Source organism: Elephas maximus, chromosome 12 (assembly GCF_024166365.1).
Source record: "Elephas maximus indicus isolate mEleMax1 chromosome 12, mEleMax1 primary haplotype, whole genome shotgun sequence".
NCBI lineage: Eukaryota > Metazoa > Chordata > Mammalia > Proboscidea > Elephantidae > Elephas > Elephas maximus.
Window position 1 is genome coordinate 41,235,231 of NC_064830.1, and position 24,982 is coordinate 41,260,212.

Consider the following 24,982-nt stretch of genomic DNA (forward strand, 5'->3'; position numbering starts at 1 on the left):
AGGCATGGAGTCAGGCTGCCCCTTAGGGCCCCTGGTCAGATGAGCCGTTCTGTGGGGAGGGCCTGACAGGGCACCCCTGGCAGGGGACACTGGGCACGTGCTCAGGCAGTAGGATCACAGCTTAACCTGCTCATGACCCGGTAACATTGGCATTTTAAAGGCCCTGAGAGAGGCCAGTTCTTAACCTGAGACAACGTGGCACTAGTGGTGGAATTTCAGATACCGTCATGTAGAGAAGGACATTTATCAGCATATGTCACATAAAATCTCCAAGGGCACTTTAGACTTCATCTTTAGTTCAGTTATCTTGTTTTACAGAAGAGGAGGCTGAGGGCTTGAGAGGCCAAGGCTGTTAGCCAGTCGGTGGCACAGATGGGGACCCCAGCCCCTGGCTCCCTGTGCACCAACCATTTGCACAGGAGTCTGCCTCTCTCTCTGGCTAGCCAGCCTCACTTGCCGGACACTTCTACAGCCCGTTGCCAGCCACAGGTGCACCCAAGGGACCAGCCACCAGACTCGTGAAGCCCCTGGGGGGAACAGCCACGTGGCTGACCCCAGCCCCGATCAGGCCCAGGCTCAGTGCAGATCTCAGGACAGGTCAGAGCAGCCGAGGCGGGACGGCCAAGACCATCAGTTCTGAGAAACCTGCCTCCTGACTCAACGCTCTGGGTATTTTTCCTCCTGGCGTCACTTCTGTATTGGTGTTATTTCTGCCTCATTTTATCTGTTTCCTTCCAGGTCCAGCTTTAGGGCGCGGCTGCCCAGGTCGTAGGAGCCCTTGCAATGGTTTTGTATTTCTGTAGACACCAGATATAAGCATACTTATATATTTGTGTCCCTCCCCCGCTCGCCCCAGTTCACAAGCCCGATGCACACTCTACACGCAGGCCACTCTGACCTCTGACCCCGTGTTCCATGTGGCAGGAGGGCCCCGCCCCGGGCCAGGTCCCAGGTCATGGCTGCTGGCTGTCTGTGGCGGAAGTCCTTGGTTGTTCCCCTTCCCCTCCTCCCCAGCTCTAACCATTCTGTCCGTCTATCTCGTCTCGTCCTCAGTTTCAAAACAATGTCATGAAGGGCTTCCTTTCCATGCCTAAAAGGAAACAATATGTTTTTGGGAAGAGGCGGGGTTGTAGCGGGGTTCTGGGGCAGTGCAGGGCAGTCAAAGGAAGCTTCCAGATTGGCTGGGATCACAGCCAATTGGGAGCCTCACCAGCCTCCATGTGTGGGAGAATCTCCCTTCTGAGGCCGTGGGCCCTGGACCCTGTGCTTGTTGGTCTTGTTGGGTGCAAAGTCCTGGGCAAGCAGTGGGGCCTGACTATATTGTTTCCCTTTGAGGCCAGTCCTGGTCCTCGTCCCCAGCCACAGCTCACGCTTTTTGATTTGCATCTTTTTTTGCATGGACATGCCAAGTAGCGATAAATAAGCAGGGTTTTCTGTTCTTTTGGGCATCTCTGGTCAGACTTTTCTTTTTCAGATCCTGTGTAAGGTCATTAGGTTCAGGTGTGTCCATTGCCGTGTCCTTTGAGTCCTAAACGAAGGGCGTGACCAAGGTGTGCAGGGAGACCCAGCCCTGTGAGGAAGCGGCGCCATGGCCGCAGGAGCCGGCAGGTAAGGACACCTGGTCTCTGTGCCTAGGTCTGTGCGAGATGGCGGCCAGGGTGGCCGGGAGAAGCTGGAGCTGGTCCTGTCGAACCTGCAGGCGGACGTCCTGGAGCTGCTGCTGGAGTTTGTCTACACAGGATCCCTGGTCATCGACTCGGCCAATGCCAAGACCCTGCTGGAGGCGGCCAGCAAGTTCCAGTTCCACACCTTCTGCAAAGTCTGCGTGTCCTTTCTCGGTGAGCCCGGGGCGCATGCGCAGCTTGGGGGCGTGGGAATGCAGATTGGCAACAAGGATTAGGAGGGGGCACACACCAACCATTTGAGGGTGTGCCAGGTTTGAAGGTGATAATTCTGACCATTGCACGCAAAGGCCTTTGCTAGGCATGGATCGGTACTGTGCCTCGCTTCCCAATAGGCAGGAGAGTAGGCTCTGTGACCCAGGCAGAGCTTGGTGAGAACAAATGGGGGCGAGGGCTGCGCAAATGGTTCCAAAGTGGAGAGAGCCCAGGCCTGGCCTTCCAGCCCTGTTCTCTTAATCCTGAACATACCTGCCACAAACATCATATTTCCTTTAACTTGTTTAATGCCTGGTCCACAACAGATGCCTCTCACTTGGATACCCAGACCTGCTGCTCAGAATGGGAATCTGAGTACCAAGAGCTCCCAGCAGGTCCGCACCTCAGAGATCATGCTTACTTTATACTTTGGTGCTGCCCAGCTTGGGTGACGGTGGGGAGAGGGAAGGGCAAAGACCAGAGTCACAGAGAACCCATGGCCTGGGGTGTTGAGTGCAGAAAGAAAAAGAGGGGCTGACCCTGGGGGTGGGAGCACATCAGGCAGAGACAACCAGGAGGCCTGAAATGTGACAGGGGAGCCAGGACATCTAGAAGGACCAGGAGCCACTGCTCCAGAGTTAGGCTCACAAGAGCCATGGCCTCCTGGGACCAAGGCACATGTAGACCAGAAAAACTATTAGTCAGATCTCAAGAGAGCTGGCCAGACTGACTCCAGATTTTAGAGGGTCAGGTCAGGTGAGGCTGAAACACATGGGAGATAGTGGGTGGGCATGTGGGGGATGCTACTGCTGGCGTGACCCTAAAGAAAGAGTCTGAGACCTGAGACATATCTGTCACAATTATGGAAGACATGTAAGCCTCAGTGGGACACCTGGCCCCAGGCTGTGAGGACCTGGCCTCCTCCCCACCACAGACAATGATTGAGGCAATAAAGAAGCTCTAAGCTGGTAGTCTCAGCCCTTCTCCAGGACTTGTGGGAGCTGAGGGAGGCCCAGGGAGAGCCAGCATGAGATGGGGCAGAGGGAAACCAAGAAAATGGCTCTAAGGAATGGGGATGCTGGAGGTGAGCTCTCAAGGACACAGGGCCAGAGAGGCATCCAGAGAGGGTGACAGGCAATAGGAATAGGTGGTGACCCCTTCCAGGGCCCTTTGGTCAGTGACCCTGTGCTCTCACCCCCAGAGAAGCAGCTGACAGCTAGCAACTGCCTGGGGGTGCTGGCCATGGCCGAGGCCATGCAGTGCAGTGAGCTCTACCACATGGCCAAGGCCTTCGCACTGCAGATCTTCCCCGAGGTAGCGGCCCAGGAGGAGATCCTCAGCATCTCCAAGGACGACTTCATCGCTTACGTCTCCAATGACAGCCTCAACACCAAGGCCGAGGAGCTAGTGTACGAGACTGTCATCAAGTGGATCAAGAAGGACCCTGCGTCCCGTGCACAGGTAAAGGCCTGGCCCCTTCCCTGCCCCCTTCTCCAGCCCTTTTTGGGGATGTAGTCGCAGTGATAGTGGCATTGATGGCGTTGAGAGCAGGGATGAAGGTAGGGAAAGAAGACAAGATTGCCTGGTCTGACCAGCAGAGGGAGCCAAAGGGGCCTGGGAGAGGAAAACTGCTGCCGCTTGGAGGCCCCTGGAGGTGGGAACAGCTCTCTGTGGGCCGCAGAGAGGTGAAGCGAGGGATTAGAGATGAGAATCTCCAAAGGAGGCACCAGAGGATTCTCAAGACCTGGAATTTTACCCAGAAGGAGAGCCCAAGCCAATCAAGCAACTACACGGAGAAATATCCGTCTGAGCTCGGACCAGCGGGAGGATCCCCACCATCGCCATCCCTGATTACCGAGGGGATGGAGAGCCCCAGGGAAGCCCTGGTGGCGTAGTGGTTAACAGCTACAGCTACTTGCCAAAAGGTCGGCAGTTCAAATCCACCAGGCACTCCTTGGAAACCCTATGGAGCAGTTCTACTCTGTCCTATAGGGTCACTATGAATCAGAATCAACTCGATGGCAATGGGTTTTTGGAGGCCCCAGGACCAAGTGGAAACCTTGCAGGAGATGAGAAAGCACTGCAGATGTGATGAGGAGAGGTTGAGTCCCTCAGAGGGGACAGAGACTCAGAGTACAGAGGAGGAAGCAAAGGAGAACAGTATCCCCAGGAGAGGTCCTGAATCAGGGGAACCACTGCTGACCAGAAAGCACTGGCTGAGGCCCAGCTCAGAATGGAAGTGCCTGGGTTCTAATATGTGAGGAGCCCCAGGAGTTAAAGCAGCTGCACAGGGAGCTCTCAGAGAGCCCAGAATCTACCCAGAGCCCATTGAATGGCGACAGTGGCCTAGAAGTAAGGAACCAACCAAGAATGGGTAAACATGGCCCAAGCCTAGAATCAGCTGAGAAAGCTGAGGGACAGGTGAGAAGGGCTGTTTTGTTGCTTCAGGAGCAAGGAGAGGCACAAGGAAGGGCAGGATGGGCCAGGCGCTGGGATCTGTGGTATTGGGTTGATGTAGGTCATGGAGCTAGCACTCCACCCCGACCCAGCCACTGAGTCCAGGAGAATGGGAATCTGGTAATCAGGTGGGGAGGGGCAAGATGTCTTTTCAGAGGAAGGAAATTAGGATGCGCAACAAATTACTAGTCACGGGCACAGTCCATTAAAATTCTCAGATCTCTGTCTCCCACCCAGAGTGCTCTCCTCAGCTCTAGACCTATATCTTCAATCGACTACTAGACATCTCCAACTGGATGTCGCCCAAACCCCTCTACTTCATCAAGCCCCAAACCTATACCTCTTCCTGTGTTCCTTATTTCAGTTCTTCCTATTACCCGAGATAGGAATCCAGATTCTTCCCTCACCTTCCACATCCATTCGGCCGCATAGTTCTGTCTTTTCTACTTCCTTAATCTCTCATAAATGGGTCTGCTTCTCTATCTCCTCATTCAGGCCACCCTAATCTCACCAGAATTACTACAATCATATCCTGAGTAGTTCCCCTGCCTTCCATCTTGCTCCCTTCAAATCCATTTTCCACCCTGCAGCCTGAGTGGTCTTTCTGAAGAACGAATTTGATCATGTAATTTCTGTTTAAAATTCCTCATTAGTTCCCTCATCAATTCCACAGGATAAAGTACAAAATCCTTAGCAAGCATGGCATAAGAGGACCCAGTCGTTGCTAACCTCTCCAGGCTCATTTCTCCCTTCTGCTACCCAGCCCACCGCCCCTCAACAAAAATCTTTCGTATCCAACAAGAAAGCAAATTTAATTTGAGTCTGCCAATGCTTCCAATCCTGGTGGCATAGTGGTTAAGCACTCGACTGCTAACCAAAAGGTCAGCAGTTCGAACCTACCAACCACTCCATGGGAGAAAAATGTGGCGATCTGCTTCCATAAACATTACAGCCTTGGAAACCCTATGGGGCAGTTCTGCTCTGTCCTATAGGGCCACTATGAGTCGGAATCAACACGACAGCAACAGGTAACAGGTATCCCTGAACAAGGCCAGTGGTAGTTCAGTGGCAGGATTCTCACCTTCCACTCAGGAAAGCCAGGTTCGAATCCTGACCAATGTATCTCAAGCACAGCCACTGCTTGTCTGTCAGTGGAGCCTTGCGCGTTACTGTAATACTGAAGGGGTTTCAGCGGAGCTTCCAGTCCAAGACAAACTAGGAAGAAAGGCCTGGCAATCTAGTTCTGAAAAATCAGCCAGGGAAAGCCCTATGGATCACAGTGATCCAATCCTGTTGTGCATGAGGTCGCCATGAGTTGGGGGCCGACTTGAAGCAGCTAACAACAACAAGACTTCAACACCCAGCTCAGACGTCATCCATTCAGTGAAGCCTCTGACTTCCACACCCACTACACCCCTAACTAGACTCCTCCTTTGTGCCGCACTATTGCCTTGTATTTAACTGTACCCTTTGAGTCTAGACTTTATTTGCCTTTGCACCCCAATAACGGGCTTAATGAGTCTGTTGTGGTCAAGTCAATTCTAACTCATAACAACCCTATAGAATGGAGTAGAACTGCCGCATAGGGTTTTCAAGGAGCAGCTGGTGGATTTGAACTGCCCACCTCTTGGTTAGCAGCTGAGCTCTTAACCACTGCACCACCAGAGTGACACAGAGTGGACACCAATTATCTGTTGGGTGAAACTAAAGTGGAGGGATGAGTAGGGTTTGCCAGACAGAAGGGGAGGCTCAAGTCAGTCTATGAAAAGCCTTCAGTGGACAGTGAGGGGGTCCCGGTGTGAGTGTGAGTTTAAGGCAATGGGATGCGACTGATGTCAGTGTTCCGGAGACAAAGTCTTTGTTGTGACATGCAAGCTGATTGGTCATCCCCTCCTTTAATCTCTCCTGGTCCTCCCATCGGTTCCCAAGATCATCTTTGGAACTCTTTGGAGGAACTCCGTGTGTCCTGCACATGCACACCTATTCAGGAATCAGCCCTCCTCATTTTAGTCCCCTTGCAGAACCGCCTGACTTGAAGCAGAGGCCCTTGGGCTTGATGGGGTGAAGGAATGAGGTGCTGAAGAGATGAATGGAATGAATGGATGGCCCACTCAGGGTCAGCTGCAGCATGAAAGGCCTCTCCTCCCCCCACCCCCCCATCCCCTGCCTCCACTTCTAGCTGATCTGAGGGCCTGTTCTAGGCTGGAGTGAGCAGGATGTCTACAGTCCTAAACCAAATACACTTGGAATTATCCTTTCCGTGCAATCCCATGCCTCTTCCTTCTTTTCAATACAACTCACAAGAGGCAGCTCCCTCCTTAGGACATAAGATTTAGCATCTTCTTTGCCCTGCAGTACGCAGCTGAGCTCCTGGCAGTAGTCCGCCTCCCCTTCATCCACCCCAGCTACCTTCTCAACGTGGTTGACAACGAGGAGCTGATTAAGTCATCAGAAGCATGTCGGGACCTGGTCAATGAGGCCAAACGCTACCATATGCTGCCCCATGCTCGCCAGGAGATGCAGACACCCCGGACCCGGCCTCGCCTCTCAGCAGGTATCAAGGGATATGCCCCAACCCCCCAAATGCAGGTGCTGTGGGGTCAGCCTAACTCTGGGTGGTCCCCCAGGGAGGTGCCAGGCACAGAGGCTGGCAATGTTGGGGTGTGTCCCAAGGGTGCCCATCAATGTCCCTGCAGGTGTGGCCGAGGTCATCGTTTTGGTTGGGGGCCGTCAGATGGTGGGGATGACCCAGCGCTCGCTGGTGGCTGTCACCTGCTGGAACCCGCAGAACAACAAGTGGTACCCCTTGGCCTCGCTGCCTTTCTATGACCGCGAGTTCTTCAGTGTAGTGAGTGCCGGGGACAACATCTACCTCTCAGGTGAGGCTCCTCACGCCTGGGTTGGGGACTGGGCATGGGCTTCCCAAGGGGACCTCTCCCCACATGTGACGACTGAGGAAGACTAAGGCCCAGAAGTATCTCCTTCACAGGTGAAGCCTTCTCCTTCAACCCTGGGGCCGGGGCTGCCCAGCCTCAGGCCATTCCTCACTCCCTGCCTGCTCTTCTGTCACCCATACTGCCTACAGGTGGGATGGAATCAGGGGTGACGCTGGCTGATGTCTGGTGCTATATGTCCCTGCTGGATAACTGGAACCTCGTCTCCAGGATGACAGTCCCCCGCTGTCGGCACAACAGCCTTGTCTACGATGGGAAGATTTACACCCTCGGGGGACTTGGTGTGGCAGGCAACGTGGACCACGTGGAGAGGTAATGAAGCCATAGTCACAACGGGGCATCCTCCAACATTCACTGAAGCTAAAATCACATTACTCCTGATCCCCCAGTACCCACCCACTTGAGACGGACTAAAGACTGGATCATTTATAAGGCAGTGATCAATCCCGGACCCTTCAGACATAACTAAGGGCCAGGACTGTAGGATGGCAAGATGAAAGCAGACAAGATGACCTCTGCATTGGCCTTCCGCAGTGACTGAGATGAGTCACTTTTGTCCCAACATTCCATTTCGTGTCAGATAAGCTAGAGGCACAAGATCCAATCACATGAATGCACAGGATGTGCTTGACTAGACTGGTCAGGCAGCTGGAACGTACTAGGACCAGAAATACCCTCCCAGAGACCTGCTGGGACTCAAGGGTAAAGCTGGAAACAATGGCCAAAACGTGTGCCACTCCAGTGCTAGGACCATCCTTGCCCTGGAAGCAGATTACACACCAGGATCTCTATTCCTTTCTCCATCCTGTACATCCCAGGGAATCTGTTTGTAATACAGGGAAGGGTCGCTTCATACCAACTAAGCAATTTTGGGGGACAGCCAGGACTGGCCAAGCCTCTGGAATTCTCCAGAAATAAGTATAAGCCAGTGAGCCTGAGAACCATGTGTGTAAGCCTGCCCTCTGCTGGAAGTCTCAGGCGACTCCCTCACATGGTAGAGGGGTCAGGTGCAGGCTTCGTGAGCATTGGCAGGAAGTGGGCACCTTTCTAGGCGGAAATACTAAGTCCTCTTCCTTTGAGCCAGGTAGAATGTTCTTGGAAAAAATGGAAGCCTAGGGAAGGCTTCGCAGTCCTGCTTTTGGAGAAATTAGTGCTCCAGAGTCCCTCTGTGGCGCAAACAGTTTGCACTTGATTAACTGGAAACCCTGGTGGTGTAGCGGTTAAGAGTTCAGTTGTTAACCACAAGGTCAGCAGTTCAAATCCACCAGGCGCTCCTTGGAAACCCTATGGGGCTGTTCTACTCTGTCCTATAGGGTCACTATGATTTGGAATTGACTGAAGGGCAATGGGTTTGTTTTTTTTTGTTTTGTTTTTTACCAACCTAAAGGTTGGCAGTTTGAACCCACCCAGTGAAGAAAAACCTGGCGCTCTGCTTCCATAAAGATTGCCCCCAAGAATACCTTATGGTGCAGTTCTGCTCTGTAACACATGGGGTCACCATGAGTTGGAATCATCTCGAAGGCAACAGGTTTGGTTTTGGTTTTAGTGACAAGTTAGGCTGACCTGGCCCCATGTTACAACCCAGAAGTCATGGCTAACATCACTACAGCCTTCTTCCCATGTCCTTCCTGCACCAGACCCTGCCATGCATCCCGTGTCATCAGCTGTCACCAGAAAGCACATCTTCCCATGTGACATCTTTTTGCCTGTGAAGCCACACATACCCCTCAATTTGTAATTTTTTTTCCTCAGTGGCTAATTGGACACTTGACAAATGTTACAGCGAAGATGGTTTTAGAGTGAGACAGGATCTGAATGTTCATTGTGGGCTTTTAACTCCCCCAAGTGGAGTCTAGAGATGGCTCAGTTACAACATTTAGTTGTCACATTGATTTGGAGATAATGGGGATTCCCCGGGTAATGACAAGGATACCAGTACCGTATTTTTACGCAAATAATGCACGCTTTTTATGTTTGTTTGCCAACTGCACCCTTTCCCTGTGAGGTATTTTTATAAACATGCTATGCTAATTTTTTTTACAGCAACATGTAAAAAAAAAATTGGCATAGTGACACTTATGAAAGTACCTCGAGGGTGAGGACATGGTTGGCAAACAAACGTAAAAGGAGAGTTATTTGCATTAAAATATGGTACTGTTGTTGAGCCTGGACCTGCTCTGATGCTTGCAGCCTGTGCCATGACCCAGTGCACAGCCATCCATACCCCTGAGCCTTCTGGAAGCACCAGTTCCCACCATTCGTTATCCAATAATGAACACATGAATAAGGAGACATTTTCTACGTAGGAGTAAACTGAGCTAAATCTGTCATCCTGTCTTGCTTTTGTCAGCTATTTTTAATCTCCTAAAATGCTGATTATTCATTTTGCAAACTTATACTTGTTGATAAATACAGGGATTTATTCGAGGATCAGAATGTACCAGCTAAGAGGTGGGGACAAGCTCCTCTCCTCTCCTCCCTGTTCCTGGAGCAGGTAGAGTTGTCTGCATGGGCCTTCCCTGGGGGATTAGGCCTTCTGGCTGTGAAACGACCTCCTAGGAAATCCCCCAGTAGATGTTGTCTCGGACAGTAAGGTGCCCTGAGTGGGCCGGAGCCCTTCCTCAGCCCACCAGGATCAGTCGGCTGGCCTTGTAGGGACCAGGACCCAGACTTGAAGACTGCAGAATAGGTATGCATGCAAGCAGGACACAGGTGCAGAGGAAGAGGGATTCGTTGCCCACCCACTGCATCCCAAGGAGCATATCTGGAGCCCCTTTGGGCAAGTCCATTTCTGTGCAACGTGGTTGCAATGATGCAAATTCAGGGTGACAGGAAGGTCAGGATAATGGGTACAGACATGTGGGTGCATCATTCCCCAGGAGGCACTAATGGTACAAATTGCTATTATATTGATAATGAATGAGATATATGGTACATTATAATTATATTACATTACTGTATTACAGGATAGAGCAAGATTATATAATTATAGATTAAAACAACAGTCCAGTAGACAAACCTGTATTATATCATTATATAAATAACTGGGTCTAATATTTTATAGCAATGTATTGCAGGAGCTGTGGTTACTGGATAAATGATAGCCGAACGCCTCACTCCGCGGGGTCATTTGCATGTCATTAGCATATCCTTCTCAAGCAGGAAGCTGACAGATTGAGCTGACGGGAGGGTTTGTGGTTTGGCAATAAGCCACCTGGAATAACAAGCTCTCAGGAAATTCACGTTTGGTGGAATGTGCCATTATACCGAAAGACTGAGGACTAACGGCCAATAATCTTGTCTCCCAGCTCCTTCTGCAGGGGCTCTTTGGAGCTCTGCCACAGTGGCTTAAAAAACAGAAATCTGAACTTCTGACACTGTCCAAAAAGACACTCACTCCACTGCATATTAGCCACATATCATTCGTCTGCGGCTTATTTGAATCAGCTCCTCTTCTCAAATCCTGAGTCTTCACAAACTGAGGGCTAGCCGTCGCACGGCTGTCCCTTCACCCCACACGCTCGGAGCCGCAGACACCAGCTAAGTGAAGCCGTCTTCTACGGCACTGAGCTGTGGCCAAGTGCCGGCTCAAGTCCAAAGGGGGCGCCCAGGAACAGAGGCCCAGTATGCTGGTGGTGGTGGTGGTGTGAGCTGCCCTCACATCGATTCTGACTTGTGGAGACCCACATGGGCAGAGTAGAACTGCTCTATAGGGTTTTCAGAAGCACTTTGCCAAGGACTGTCTCCCGAGGTGCCTCTGGGTGGGTTCAAATTGCCCACTTTCCAGCTAGGAGTGGAGCGCTTAACCGCTTGCGCCACCTAGGGGCCCTTCCTAGAAAATGTGTGCTGGAAGAAGCCACACTGGTGGTGCAGTGGTTAACAGTTCATTCGCCTGCTAATCAAAAGGTCAACAGTTCGAATCCTCCAGCCACTCCTTGGAAACCTTGTGGGGCAGTTCTACTCTGTCCTATAGGGTTGCTATGAGTCGGAATTGACTAGATGGCAATGGGTTTAGTTTTTTGGTGGTGCAGCAAGCACACAGTGGAGACCCCCCCTCAGGTCCAGATACACAGAGTACAGTCGTGAACTGCAACTGCGTGGTGAGCTGAGCAGTAGATGTGCCTTCCCATGGTGGGTGCAGACCCAGTGCTGGGGGAAGGAGTTAGGGGAAAGCGCGTGAGGGCAGCCCTCAGGCAGCACCCAACGGAGACTGAGGACTGAGATTCAAGCTGTAGTGCAGAAAGCCCTCCAGTTCCTTGGCCACTCTACCAAATCCCATCTGCTCTTCCCTGTCAGCTGCTTCCTGTTTTCACTTTCTGGCCTAGAACTCCTGTTGCATCACTTCTCCCATCATCTTACTTTGCCACTTTGATCTGTCCGCCACCAAGCCTGTCTTCTGCACCACACAGATCTGTGCAGTCAAACTCATGGAGAAAATCACAGTCCCACATACTGGCCCCACTACAGTTGTAAGGCCCCCAACCTTCACTGAGTCCCTACTGCTACATAGCAATCTTCCTGTGTTTCCCTTGTCAGCAACTTCGCCCACTCTCCAGAGCAGGTGTTTCTTATCTTTATCTCTCTTTTCCAATCTCTTACCCCATGAAACCAGTTGCCATTGCGTCAGTTCTGATACATGTTGATCCCACGTGCATCAGAGTAGAGTTTTCAATGGGTGATTTTTCGGAAGTAGATTCTCAGGTATTTCTTCCAAGGCACCTCTGGGTGGACTCGAACCTCCAACCTTTTGGTAAGCAGCTGAATGTGTTAACCTTTGTACCACCCAAGGACCTTTCCTCATGGCCTCTCCCAATGCTTTGAACAACTCTGACTCCTGCTTCACAGAGACAATGAGAGCCATCATTTGAGAACTCCTCGACTTCCTGTCATCACTCCCACAGTGCACCTGCATTCAAGCCATCCTTGTTGTCCTCTCTCTCGCCCAAATGGACATGACTTCCCCTCCCCACCCTGTATCCCATTTGCCTGTACCTCCTGGGAGCCTTGCCTTATAGCTATCCCCTCTCTTTCATTTATGTTTCGTCTTTCCTTTTCCGGTTGGGCTCCCTCCCTCCTATCCTGGAGCTGGCTCATACTGGCTTGTGAGAGCTGATGGTTCAGTTTCCAGGAATTCTGAGAGCCAGTTGTTAAGCCATTATTAAAAATTAAATAATATAAACTTATAATTAAAGAAATTATATTAAAAACAGAGGTGATACATACTCAAATTTCATCGCTCCCTAAATTTTTACATTTTACTACAATCTATACTCTTTAGGTCATGTATGCCTATTGTGTCTTTGTTGTTGTGTTCTGTCGCGTCAATTCTGACTCATAGCCATCCTATAGGACGAAGCAGAACTGTCCTGTATAGTTTCCTAGGCTTTAATCCTTACGGGAGCGGATCACCAGGTCTTTTCTCCAGCAGAGTGGCTGGTGAGTTTGAACCTCCAACCTTTCAGTTAGCCAACACTTAACCATTGCACCACCAGGGCTCCTTATTGTGTCTTTATATGGGAGTAATTCTATATAGCGGTGTCCTATTGTGTATGTCTTCCCAACACCATGTTCAGTGATAACACTTTGGCGACTTAAAATAGGCCATGGTGGGAGAATTTACATCCCAGAAATTAGCAAACGCTACAAGCCAGGGCTTTTGTCCCTGAAGAGCTGTTGTATACCATTCCCGCTCACCACTGATAAACCCCTCCCTTAGCTTCATATTCCTTTCTGTTGTTGTTGCTGTTGTTAAGTGCCATCGAGTCAGTTCTGACCCATAGCAACCCTATGTCCAACAGGATGAAACACTGCCTGGTCCTGCACCAGCCTCAGAATCATTATGCCTAAGCCCATTGTTACAACCACTGTGTCAATCCATTTTGTGGAGGTTCTTCCTCTTTTTTGCTGGCCATCTATTTTACCAAGCATGATGTCCTTCTCCAGGGACTGATCCGTCCCGATAACACATCCAAAGTATTTAAGATGAAGTCTCACCATCCTTGCTTCTAAGTAATATCCTCGTTGTACTTCTTCCAAGACAGATTTGTTCGTTCCTTTGGCAGTTTGTAGTATATTTAATATTCTTCACCAACATCACAGTTCAAAGGTGTCAATTCTTCAGTCTTCTTTATTCATAGTCCAGCTTTCCCATATATACGAGGCAATTGAAAACACCATGGCTTGAGTCAGGCGCACCTTAGTCCTCAAAGTGACATCTTTGCTTGTCAATACTTTAAAGAGGTCTTTGGCAGCAAATTTGCCTAATGCAATGCATCTTTTGATTTCTTGACTGCTGCTTCCATGGGTGCTGATCGTGCTGGCTTCATTCTTTTCTCCGTTTATCATGATGTTGCTCACTGGTCCAGTTGTGAGGATTTTTGTTTTCTTTCTGTTGAGGCGTAATCCATACCGAAGGCTGTGGTCTTTGATCTTCACCAGTAGGTGCTTCAAGTCCTCTTCACTTTCAGCAAGCAAGGTTGTGACATCTGCGTGTTGAAGGTTGTTAGTGAGTCTTCCTCCAATCCTGATGCCCTGTTCTTCTTCATATAGTTAAGCCTTCTTGGATTATTTGCTCAGCATACGGACTAAATAGATATGCTGAAGGGATACAACTCAGACACACACCTTCCCTGACTTTAAACCAGGCAGTATCCCCTTGTTCTATTTGAACGACTGCCTCTTGATCTATGTAATGTTCCTCACGAGCACAATTAAGTGTTCTGGAATTCTCATTCTTCATAATGTTATCCATAATTTATTGTGATCCACACAGTCAAATGCCTTTGCATAGTCAATAAAACACTGGTAAACATCTTCCTGGTATTCTCTGCTTTCAGCCAGGATCCATCTGACATCAGCAATGATAATCCCTAGTTCCACATCCTCTTCTGAATCCAGCTTGAATTTCTGGCGGTTCCCTGTCAATATACTGCTGCAGTCGCTTTTGAATGATCTTCAGCAAAATTTTACTTGCGTGTGATACTAATGATATTGTTCAATAATTTCCACATTCGGTTGGATCACCTTTCTTGGAAATAGGCATAAATATGGGTCTCTTTCAGTCGGTTAGCCAGGTAGCTGTCTTCCAAAATTTCTTGGCGTAGATGAGTGAGCACTTCCAGTGTTGCATCTGTTTGTTGAAACATCTCAATTGAAAGAAAAAAAAAAAATTTTTTTTTTTCTTTCAATTGATGTTCCTTCAATTCCCAGAGCCTTGTTTTTTGCCAGTGCCTTCGGTGCAGCTTGGATTTCTTCCTTCAGTACCACCAGTTCCTGATCATATAGTACCTCCTGAAATGGTTGAAAGTTGACCAATACTTTTTGGTATAGTGACTCTGTGTATTGCTTCCATCTTCTTTTGATGCTTCCTACATCATTTAATATTTTCCCCATAGAGTTCTTCAGTATTGCAACTTGATGCTTAATTTTTTTCTTCAGTTCTTTCAGCTTGAGAAATGCCGAGTGTGTTCTTTCCTTTTGGTTTTCTATCTCTAGGCCTTTGCACATGTCATTATAATACTTTGTCTTCTCGCACCGCCCTTTGAAATCTCTTCAGCTCTTTTACTTCATCATTTCTTCATTTTCCTTTAGCTACTCAACGTCCAAGAGCAAGTTTCACAGTCTCTTCTGGCATCCGTTTTGGTCTTTTCTTTCTTTCCTGTCTTTTTAATGACTTCCTTCTTTCTTCATTTATGATGTCCTTGATGTCGTTCCAGAACTCATCTGGTCTTTGGTCATTAGTGTTCAACGCATCAAATCTATTCTTGACATGGTCTCTAAATTTAGGTGGGCTATGCTCAAGGTCATATTTTGGCTCTTGTGGACTCGTTCTCATTTTCTTCAGTTTCAGATTGAACTTGCATATGAGCAATTGATGGTCTGCTCCACAGTCGGCCCCTGGCCTTGTTCTGACTGATGATACTGAGCTTTTCCATCATCTCTTTCCATAGACGTAGTCCATTTGATTCCTGTGTATTCCGTTTATCGAGGTCCACATGTATAGTCACCATTTATGTTGGTGAAAAAAGGTATTTCCATTAAGAAGCAGTTGGGCTTGCAAAATTCTATCTTGTGATCTCCAGCATCATTTCTATCACCAAGGCCGTATTTTCCAACTACCAATCCTTCTTTGTTTCCAACTTTTGCATTCCAATCACCAGTAATTATCAGTGCACACTGACTGCATGCTTGATCAATTTCAGACTGCAAAAGGTAAAAATCTTCAATTTCTTCATCTTTGCCCTTAGTGTTTGGTGTGTAAATTTGAATAGTAGTCATATTAACTGGTCTTTCTTGTAGGCGTATGGATATTATCCTATCACTGACAGTGTTGTACTTCAGGATTGATCTTGAAATGTTCTTTTTGACAATGAATGCAATACCATTCCTCTTCAAGTTGTCATTCCTGGCATAGTAGACCATATGAATATCTCATTCAAAATGGCCAATAACAGTCCATTTCAGCTCATTAATGCATAGGATGTCGATATTTATGCATTCCGTTTCATTGTTGACAATTTTCAATTTTCCCAGATTCATACTCCATACATTCCAGGTTCGGATTATTAATGGATGTTTGCAGCTGTTTCTTCTCATTTTGAGTTGTGCCACATTAGCAAATGAAAGTCCCAAAAGCTTGACTCCATCCATGTCATTAAGGTCGACTCTGCTTTGCAGAGGCAGCTCTTCCCCAGTCATGTTTTGAGTGCCTTCCAACCTGAGGGGCTCATCTTCCAGCACTATATCAGACAATGTTCCGCTGCTATTCATACAGTTTTCACAGGCTAATTCTTTTCAGAAGTAGACCACGGATTCCTTCTTCCTAGTCTGTCTTAGTCTGGAAGCTCAGCTAAAACCTGTCCACCATGGGTGACCCGGCTGGTATTTGAATACCAGTGGCATAGCTTCCAGCATCACAGCAACAGGCAAGCCCCAACAGTACCACAAACTGACAGACACATGGGGAATATTCCTCTCTAGGTCCCGCCTTCTCCATCCACCTTCATAGCTAAGTTTCTTCTAAGAGAAGTCTACACCAGTGTGGCTAGCTCCTTGCCTCCGCTTTACTCCTCAATGCACAAATAGCTTCTGTACCTCCCATCCACTTTAAGTGCCCCTGTCAAGACCACCAGTGACCTGAGACTGAAAATAAGATGCTTTTGGTTTCCCTCTTGACCTCTCATCACATCCTCTGTGCTGGAAGCTCTCTTGGCTTCTGTAGCTCTGGCCAGTGCTACCTAACCCTCTGACCACTGCCCATCTTACCCTCTGACCACTGCCCATCTTACCCTCTGGCCACTGCCCATATTACTCCTCTGACCACTGCCCTTTTTACCCTCTGGCACTTCCCTGAATGCTCCTCTCAGCTCCCCTCTAAATGCCAGTGTTTCCCCAGAGTTTGTGCTCAGTCTGTTTTGTTTTGTTTTTATTGTGAAAATTTACAGCTCAAGTTAATTTCTCATACAAAAATTTATACACATATTGTTATGTGACATTAGTTGCAATCCCTATAATGTGACAGCACACTCCCCATTTCCATCCAGGTTTCTTGAGCTCATTCAACAAGTTCCTGTCCTTTCCTGCCTTTTATCCTGCCTCCGGGCAGGAGCTGCCCATTTGGTCTCATGTCTGCTTGAACTAAGAAGCGCACTCTTCATGATTATTATTTTGTTTTACAGGCTGGTCTAATCTTTGTCTGAAGAGTGAGCTTTGGGAATGGTTTTAGTTCTGGGTTAACAGAGCTTCTGGGGGCCATGGTTTCAAGGGTTCTTTCAGTCTCAGTAAGATCACTAAGTCTGTTCTTTTTATGTGAATTTGAGTTCTGTTTCACACTTTTTCCTGCTCCATCAGGGACTCTGTTGTGTTCCCTGTCAGGGCAGTCAGTGATGGTAGCTGGGCACCATCTAGCTCTTCTGGTCTAAGGCTGATACAGTCTCTGGTTTATGTGCCCCTTTTGTCTCTTGGGCTAATATTTTCCTTGTGTCTTTGGTGTTCTTTGTTCTCCTTTGCTCCACGTAGGTTGAGACCAATTGATGCATCTTAGATGTCCACTTGTAAGTTTTTAAGATCTCAGATGACTCTCACCAAAGTGGTATGCAGAACATTTTCTTAATAAACTTTTGTTGTGTCAATTGACCAAGATATCCCCTGAAACCAAGGTCTTCAGGCCCCAACCCCAGCTACTCTGTCCCTTAAAGTGTTTGGCTGTCTTCAGGAAACTTCTTAGCTTTTGCTCTAATCCAGTTGTGCTAACTTCCCCTGTATTATATATTGTCCATTCCTTCACCTAAGATGGTTTTTGTCTACTGTCTAGCTGGTGAATTTCCCTCTCCTTCCCTCCTACCCTTGTAACCATCAAAGAATATTTTTTCTGTATTTAAATCTTTTCTTGAGTTCTTATAATAGTGGTCTCGTACAATATTTGTCCTTTTGCGACTGACTAATTTCACTCAGCCTATGTGTTCAGTCTTGACCTTGCCCACACACTCTCCCTAGAGAACTATTAACTCCTTTTCTTCACTTTCCATCTATGTGCCAATGGTCCCAAAGCTGAATGTTTTCACCCATTGCCTGATGGACATCCCCAGTCTGTTGCCCAGATACTTCTCTACGAAAAAAACTCAGGTCCCTGGGTGGTACTAGTGGCCTATGATCAGCTATTAACCTAAAGGTTCAAACCCACCCAGTGGCACCATGGAAGAAAGGCCTGGCAATCTGCTTCCATAAAGATTACAGTCAAGACAACCCCATAGAGCACGGTTCTCCTCTGTAACACATGGGCTCACCATGAGCCAGAATTGATGTAACAGCAATGGGTTTGGTACTTTTTTTAATGTTTTATGTATAAAACTGAAACACACCTGCCCCAGATTGCCCCAACCTGTACTTCGTCGATCCTCTGTCCCAGCAGCAGGGCCCCTCCATCTAGTTTGCCAAGTCAGAGACCCTGAGTCATCCTTGGCAAACCCTCTCCCTCTTAATTCCAACATTGAACTGATGATCAAATCCTATTGATTCGCCTCTCCTTCTGCTCCCTTTTCCTCACACTCCTGGTCATCCCAGGCCCAAGTCACTATCACTTCTCACTGAGCTTCCTGTAACAGTCCTCACCAAGCTCCCTGCTTCCTGCCACCTCCTCCAGTTCATTCTCCACACTGCAGCCACAGAGATCTCTCTAGAATCCAAATTTGATCATGTTACTTCCCTTCTTAAAACTTTCAAGGTTTCCCCATTACCCTCTAGATAAAGTCCAAATCCCTTAGCTTGGCACACAAACTACTCCCTACCTCCGGCCATTCTGGACTACTCTAAATTCCCCCAAAATGCCACCTTTGCCCACACATCTCCCTTTGCCTGCAATTCTGTTGCAGAACAAAACGTTGTCCAGTCCTATGCCATCATCATGATCACTGGTATGCTTGAGTACAGTGTTGCGGCCACTGTGTATTTTGAATGCCTTCCAGGCTACCGGGCTCGTCTTCTAGCACTATATTGGACAATGTTCTGTTGTGATGCATAGGGTTTGTATTGGCTAATTTTTGGATGCAGATTGCCAGGCCTTTCTTCCTAGTCTGTTTTAATCTTGAAGCTATGCTGAAACTTATTGACCATGAGCGACCCTACTGGTATTTGAAATACTGGTGGCACAGCTTCCATCATCACAGCAACTTACAAGCCACCACAGTACAACAAGCTGACAGATGAGTGGTAGCTCCATTCACCTAGCTAGTAGCTTATTCATACTTTACAGTCCAGCTCAGGGATCGGCTCCTCCAGGAAGTCTGTCCTGACTCATTAGAGTAGGCTAGGTGCCCCCTTCCTTGTGCAGCTTGGGTATCTCACCCACATATCATCCTGCACACTAATTTTTCTTTGTGCCTCATTTGGCTGTCCCAACATTAGGTCATAAGCTCCTTGAGGACAGGAATAGTGCTTAATTAACCCTGTTTCCAGAGCAGAACGTGGATATACAGGAGAGGCTAGTACAGGATTGCTGAATGAAGAGTTAGGGCTGAGCTGGGTAGCACGATAGGGAGCACAGTGGGAGCAAACGTATGGAGATGAGAACTTAAGTTGAGGTTGTAGCAGGCAGAAAAGAGCCCCCCAACCATGGTTTTGGGGAACATCTAGTTCAATTGGCATAACAGTTTATAAAGAATATGCTCTACATTCTACTCTGGTGAGTAGATCTGGGGTCTTAAAAGCCTGTGGGCAGCCATCTAGGATACTCCACTGGTCTCACCCCTTCGGGAGCAAGGAAGAATGAAGAAAACTAAAGAGACAACCAGAGGACTAATAGACCACATCTAACCATGGCCTCCACCAGAGTGAGTCCCGTAAAACTAGATGGTACCTGGCTACCACCAGTGACTGCTCTGACAAGGATCACAATAGAGGGTCCCAGACAGAGATGGAGAAAAATGTAGAACAAAATCGTAACTCAAAAAGAAAGACCAGACTTACTGGCCTAACAGAGACTGGAGAGACCCTGAGAGTATGTTCCCTGACACCCTTTCAGCTCAGTAATAAAGTCACTCCTGAGGTTCACCCTTCAGCAAAAGACTGAATGGGCCCGTGAAACAAAACAAGACTAAAGGAGCATATTAGCCCTGGGGCAGGGACCAGAAGGCAGGAGGGAACAGGAAAGCTGGTAATGGGGAACCCAGGGTTGAGAAGGGAGAGTGTTGATGTGTCGTGGGGTTGTTAACCAATGTCATAGAATGATGCATATACTAACTGTTTGATGAGAAACTAGTTTATTCTGTAAAACGTCATCTAAAGTACAATTAAAAAAAAAAAAATTTTTTTTTTTAAAGAAAAGAGCCTCCCAAGGGCCCAAGAAGGAGGCTGAGAGGCTAGTCTGGGCCAGATCATAGGAGGCTTTGAGAGGCTCATCCAAAGTGGCCAGAGATACCAAGGGCAAGAAGCAGATGGTGGTTGGTGCACCCCAATTATTTGCTGCTGTTGGCTGCGGCTTTTCCCTGCACAAAGCCCATCTTTGACCCAGGACTTCTTTCCTCTTCTCTCTGCAGGTATGATACCATCACCAACCAATGGGAGGCAGTGGCCCCTCTGCCAAAGGCAGTGCACTCTGCGGCAGCCACCGTGTGTGGTGGCAAGATCTACGTGTTTGGTGGGGTGAACGAGGCAGGCCGAGCTGCAGGCGTCCTCCAGTCTTACATTCCACAGACCAACACGTGGAGCTTCATTGAGTCCCCAATGATTGGTGAGAACTAGCTGTCTCCTTGGCCCGGGGCCAGTGTCGCACACCCATCTCGTTGCCTTGTTCAATATCAATATCCTTAGCACAGACTCAAGCTAAGCCCAACATTCTGCAGATCCAGGTCTGGGGTGGGGGGTAAATCCCAAGACCAGGTGCAGCTCTGACTCCTGTGATCTGGAGAAAAGTGAGTTAAGTCTGTGCACCCCATGCCTTCTGGCCCCAGGCCTTGTCCTAAGGCCAATGAGTGACTTATTGGGGGTCTTTCAGCCCCCTTACCCTGGAGGGCCTGTTGGGAAAGGACACGAGGGAAGGAGGAGAGGAGACACCTTGACTGCCTGCTTTGCTCTCCTCACAGACAACAAGTACGCTCCCGCCGTCACCCTCAACGGCTTCGTTTTTATCCTGGGTGGGGCTTATGCCAGAGCTACAACCATCTACGACCCTGAGAAAGGAAACATTAAGGCGGGCCCAAACATGAATCACTCCCGCCAGTTCTGCAGGTGAGGGGGCTGCAGGGCCCAGCTAGGGGAGGGAAGGAGGAGGGTGGGGATGTAGAAAAAACAGAAGGGGGTTGATTACAGTGACTTACTACCAGTGGATGACCAAAGCTCCACATCTTGCCCCAGTTCCCAGCCCACAGCAGTGCAAATTGGGTACCCCTCAACCACAGGTGATGGATATTAGTGCCAGGGCACCTATGAAGCACCCAAGGGCAGCTGTGGCCCAGAAGCCCAACACTGTGACTCCAGCTGGCCCATCTCAAAGCCAGGAATGAAATGTTTCCTGCAGCCACCAGGCCCAGGTGCTTCAAGGCCAGACCTCCTCTCCGTAATAGGTGAGGGCATCACTGTGAGGTCAGCCCTCTTCCAGGACAGCTGCCCATCACAGCTGGAGCCAGGTGATGCCCTGCATGGGACAGGTGGCTTCTTGGGGAATGCTCTGATCACACATATGATCCTGATGGCCTTTCAAAGCTGGGCCCAGCAAGTAGCACAGGGCACAGATGCCCTAGATTCTTAAGAGGTTAACTAGGCAAAACACACACATACCAGCTCCAGCAGAAAGAGAGGTCAGGTCTGGTTTGGTTACCATACGGCCTGGCTCCATGGCCCAGAAAAAAATCACTACCCAGGGCGTTGAGACACCAGTCCCTGCTCTTCTAGCCTCATCCCTTCCTGGACTGAAAGGAACAAGGCAAAAAAGGGGTCCAGGAAACCCATTATCATCAATTTCACAGCAGATCCTTCCTAAGATGTCTTGTGCCTGTGCAGCAGGGAATCATGGAATCCCCAATATGTGAGCAGCATTAAGTACTTATCGAAAGCCAGTATTTGTGTAGCTATACCTAGAAAAGATATAATCTACTCACTAACTTGTCATGTGACCTTGGACATATAACTTACTCTCTCTGGGGAAGTTCTCCTGTCTAGGAAGCAGGCCAGGACCAGGTAACTGCTAAGTTCCTATTCACGTGAAGATTCTACAGCCCTCTATCCTTACTTTCATGTTCCACACTCTACATGTGGACAGTGTGCAGGGCAAAGTCTGACTCCAGTGTCTACTGATCAAGACAACGGGGGTATTGAGCAACATCTGTGGAGAGGACTCCGTATCTCATCTGAGAACAAAAGTGGCCAGGGAGAAGGACCCCGGAGGTCATGGTCCCCAGACCTTCTGTTAGCCCAAGACAGGAACCATTCCCAAAGCCAACTCTTCAGACAGGGATTAGACTGGACTATAAGATAGAAAATGATACTGGTGAGGAGTGAGCTTCTTGGATCAAGTAAACACATGAGACTATGTGGGCAGCTCCCGTCTGGAGAGGAGATAAGAAGGCAGAGGTGGGCAGAAGCTGGCTGAATAGACACGGAAATACAGGGTGGAGAGAAGGAGTGTGCTGTCTCGTTAGGAGGAAAGCAACTAGGAGTATATAGCAAGGTGTATATAAATTTTTATATGAGAGACTGACTTGATTTGTAAACTTTCACTTAAAGCACAATAAATTTTTTTTTTTAAGTGGCCAGGGAAAGACTTAATGCCAGAAGAGAGCTTCAAGATGGGTCTTACAAGTAGGGAAAAGATATGCCACAAAGGGAGAAATACGAGAGGCCCAGATGGCACGGAGCTATAGAGAAGGTCGGCACCTTTAGGGTCTATAATGCACCATTCTCCTATGGGGTCGCCATGAATCAGAATCAACTTTTAGAAGTCTAGACCGACATGTTCTGTTTGAGGCTCAGAATTTCAGAAACGGATGGAACCTTAAAACACTATATGTTGGAAAACAAGACTAAATGGGCACACCAGCCCAGGGGCAAGGACTAGAAGGCAAGAGGGCACAGGAAAGCTGGTAATAGGGAACCCAAGGTTGAAAAGGGAGAGTGTTGCTATGTTGTTAACCAATGTCATAAAACAATATGTGTATTAACTGTTTAATGAGAAACTAGTTTGTTCTGTAAACGTTCATCTAAAGTACAATAAATAAAATAAAGCTATATGTTGGATTTCAGGGATAGCCTGCAAAAAACAGCTATTAGGTGAAATGAGAAAGAAGTCAGCGCTAGAAACACGGATCTGGAGTCAGTGTGAAAGGGGAGCTGAAATTCCTTAGAATACCTGCAGTGAGGAGCAATGCTGAGCTCCCAGGAGTGAAAGGGCTGACCGAGACAACAGGAGGAGGCAGTGAGTGGTCCACAGGAAGGGCCCAGGGCAACACTGGTAACCCTGTAGAGAGCGTGCCTGGCCCCTGCAGTCATAGGCAGGTAACGGCACCAGGTCACACAGCAGGAAGGTCTGACTCTGATCACCCCGGCAGGGGTGGTATTCCCAATCAAGTGGCTGATGCGCAATTAAGACTTAGCTCCTTATTACCCTGCCTCTTATCATTCCTCAAAGTACCTTGTGAGTCATGAGTCCCAAGTTGATCTGAGCTGTAGGAAAGCTCTGGATGTACAACGCGAGAAAGACACTTGATAAAGACTCAGTAGACTGGGCCAAGAGCCTGTCCGCAGAGGCTGTCCCCCTCCCAGCGGGTCTGTGGAGGCCTAGTGTACGTAGGTGTCTCCAGCAGCTGGCAGGGGAGAAGAGCATGTTGTCCTAATTGGCCCAGGAGGCAAGAGGTTTTTCTTAGCTTGGGTCAGAGGGCTAAGCAGAGCAGCAAGATCACGTACCACCTTTGCAAAACAGTATAGGCAGCCTGCAGCAGGACTCGGCCTTGAGAATCAAGCTCCAAGTCTAAGTCGGAAGTGAAATGCTTAACTCTCTTCCCATTTTCTTCCTGACAGTGCCGTGGTGCTCGATGGCAAGATTTATGCAACCGGAGGCATTGTTAGCAGTGAGGGGCCCGCCCTGGGCAATATGGAAGCCTATGAGCCCGCAACCAACACATGGACCCTCTTACCCCATATGCCCTGTCCTGTGTTCAGACACGGCTGCGTGGTGATAAAGAAGTATATTCAAAGCGGCTGACATCAACTGAAAGCCCACAACAAGACTGTGGACAAGTCTGGTGAGGCAAATGCTACACAGTGATAAGTTTTCAGCAATCCCAGGAAGAGGCCAACAAGACACAATCAAGGAATCACTGCGCTAAACATTTTGAATATTCTCCACGCTGAATGTAGAAAATCATCCTCGCCTTTGGGTGAAAGGAGCAGCAGGAGCCCTGGACATAGCCAGACGGGGCCTGCCTGCTCCCGTGGAGGCACTTGCTCTGAACGGAGGCGCTCGCTCTGCCCGGTGCAATAGAGTTTCACATATTTTTCAACTGGGAGAGAGAAGCTGTTTTTTCCTTCCTGCAGAGCAAGCTTGATTCCTCAGCAACCATAGATCAGTTATCCTATGACAATATTAGGCATCAGGCTCTCTTGGAATAAGATCAAAGTGTCCTTACCACTTTGATTCCTAATTTTGTTTTTTAACCAATCCACACTTTCAGTGTCTGAGAGAAAACAGTCGACAGTACCATGGGGCCTGAGCCCTCGGAGGCTGCTGCTCTCCACTGGGGCCCAGGAGAAGCCCCGCTGCCCCGTGCGAGCCAGGGAGTGGCTGGAGCCAAGGCTGCAGGGGCAGCGGTGGGAACAGCGGGGGAGAGCCGTCTGTCCTTCATAGGTTTTTCTACCATGTTTTTGCTGGAGAAGGACAAGGGGATTGTGCTAGCTTTCTCTTACCCAATATGAATTATTTAGATTTCCAAGGCGTTTTCTTGATACACAAAAGGCTATTTTTAAGTACAGAGAGAAGGAGGGAGCCACTAGAAGGCTAATGATGTGGAAATTCCCAAAGCTAGGTAGTGCCCGAGTGGCGCATTTGCTCTAATTTTTCTACGTGCAGAATAGAGGATCTCTCCTGGGGGGGCCGGGCAAATGCCCCCATTTTATTTTTAGAAAATGCAACTCCCAGACAGCCCCATAAGAGCTGTGCCTCGTGGAGGCCTTGTCAACGGAAGAAGATTCCGTTCCAGAAGGAAACCA

At 48.6% G+C, this 24,982-nt stretch overlaps 1 protein-coding gene across 11 annotated transcripts in view; it reads left to right on the top strand.

Moving 5' to 3' along the window:
* The window catches only part of KLHL29 (kelch like family member 29), a 392,553-nt gene extending 367,814 nt beyond the window's left edge, over positions 1-24,739 (top strand). For 10 of the 11 annotated variants that reach the window (XM_049904624.1, XM_049904630.1, XM_049904621.1 and 7 more), the window contains 8 exons: positions 1,636-1,838; positions 3,079-3,338; positions 6,690-6,888; positions 7,031-7,213; positions 7,324-7,600; positions 20,320-20,513; positions 20,866-21,010; positions 23,795-24,739. In XM_049904624.1, the coding sequence (XP_049760581.1) occupies positions 1,636-1,838; positions 3,079-3,338; positions 6,690-6,888; positions 7,031-7,213; positions 7,324-7,600; positions 20,320-20,513; positions 20,866-21,010; positions 23,795-23,978 (1,645 nt within the window). In that variant the 3' untranslated portion in view covers positions 23,979-24,739. The remainder of the gene's footprint in view (positions 1-1,635; positions 1,839-3,078; positions 3,339-6,689; positions 6,889-7,030; positions 7,214-7,323; positions 7,601-20,319; positions 20,514-20,865; positions 21,011-23,794) is intronic. The other variant, XM_049904622.1, reaches the window with a different exon arrangement.
* The last annotated feature ends 243 nt before the right edge of the window (positions 24,740-24,982 follow it).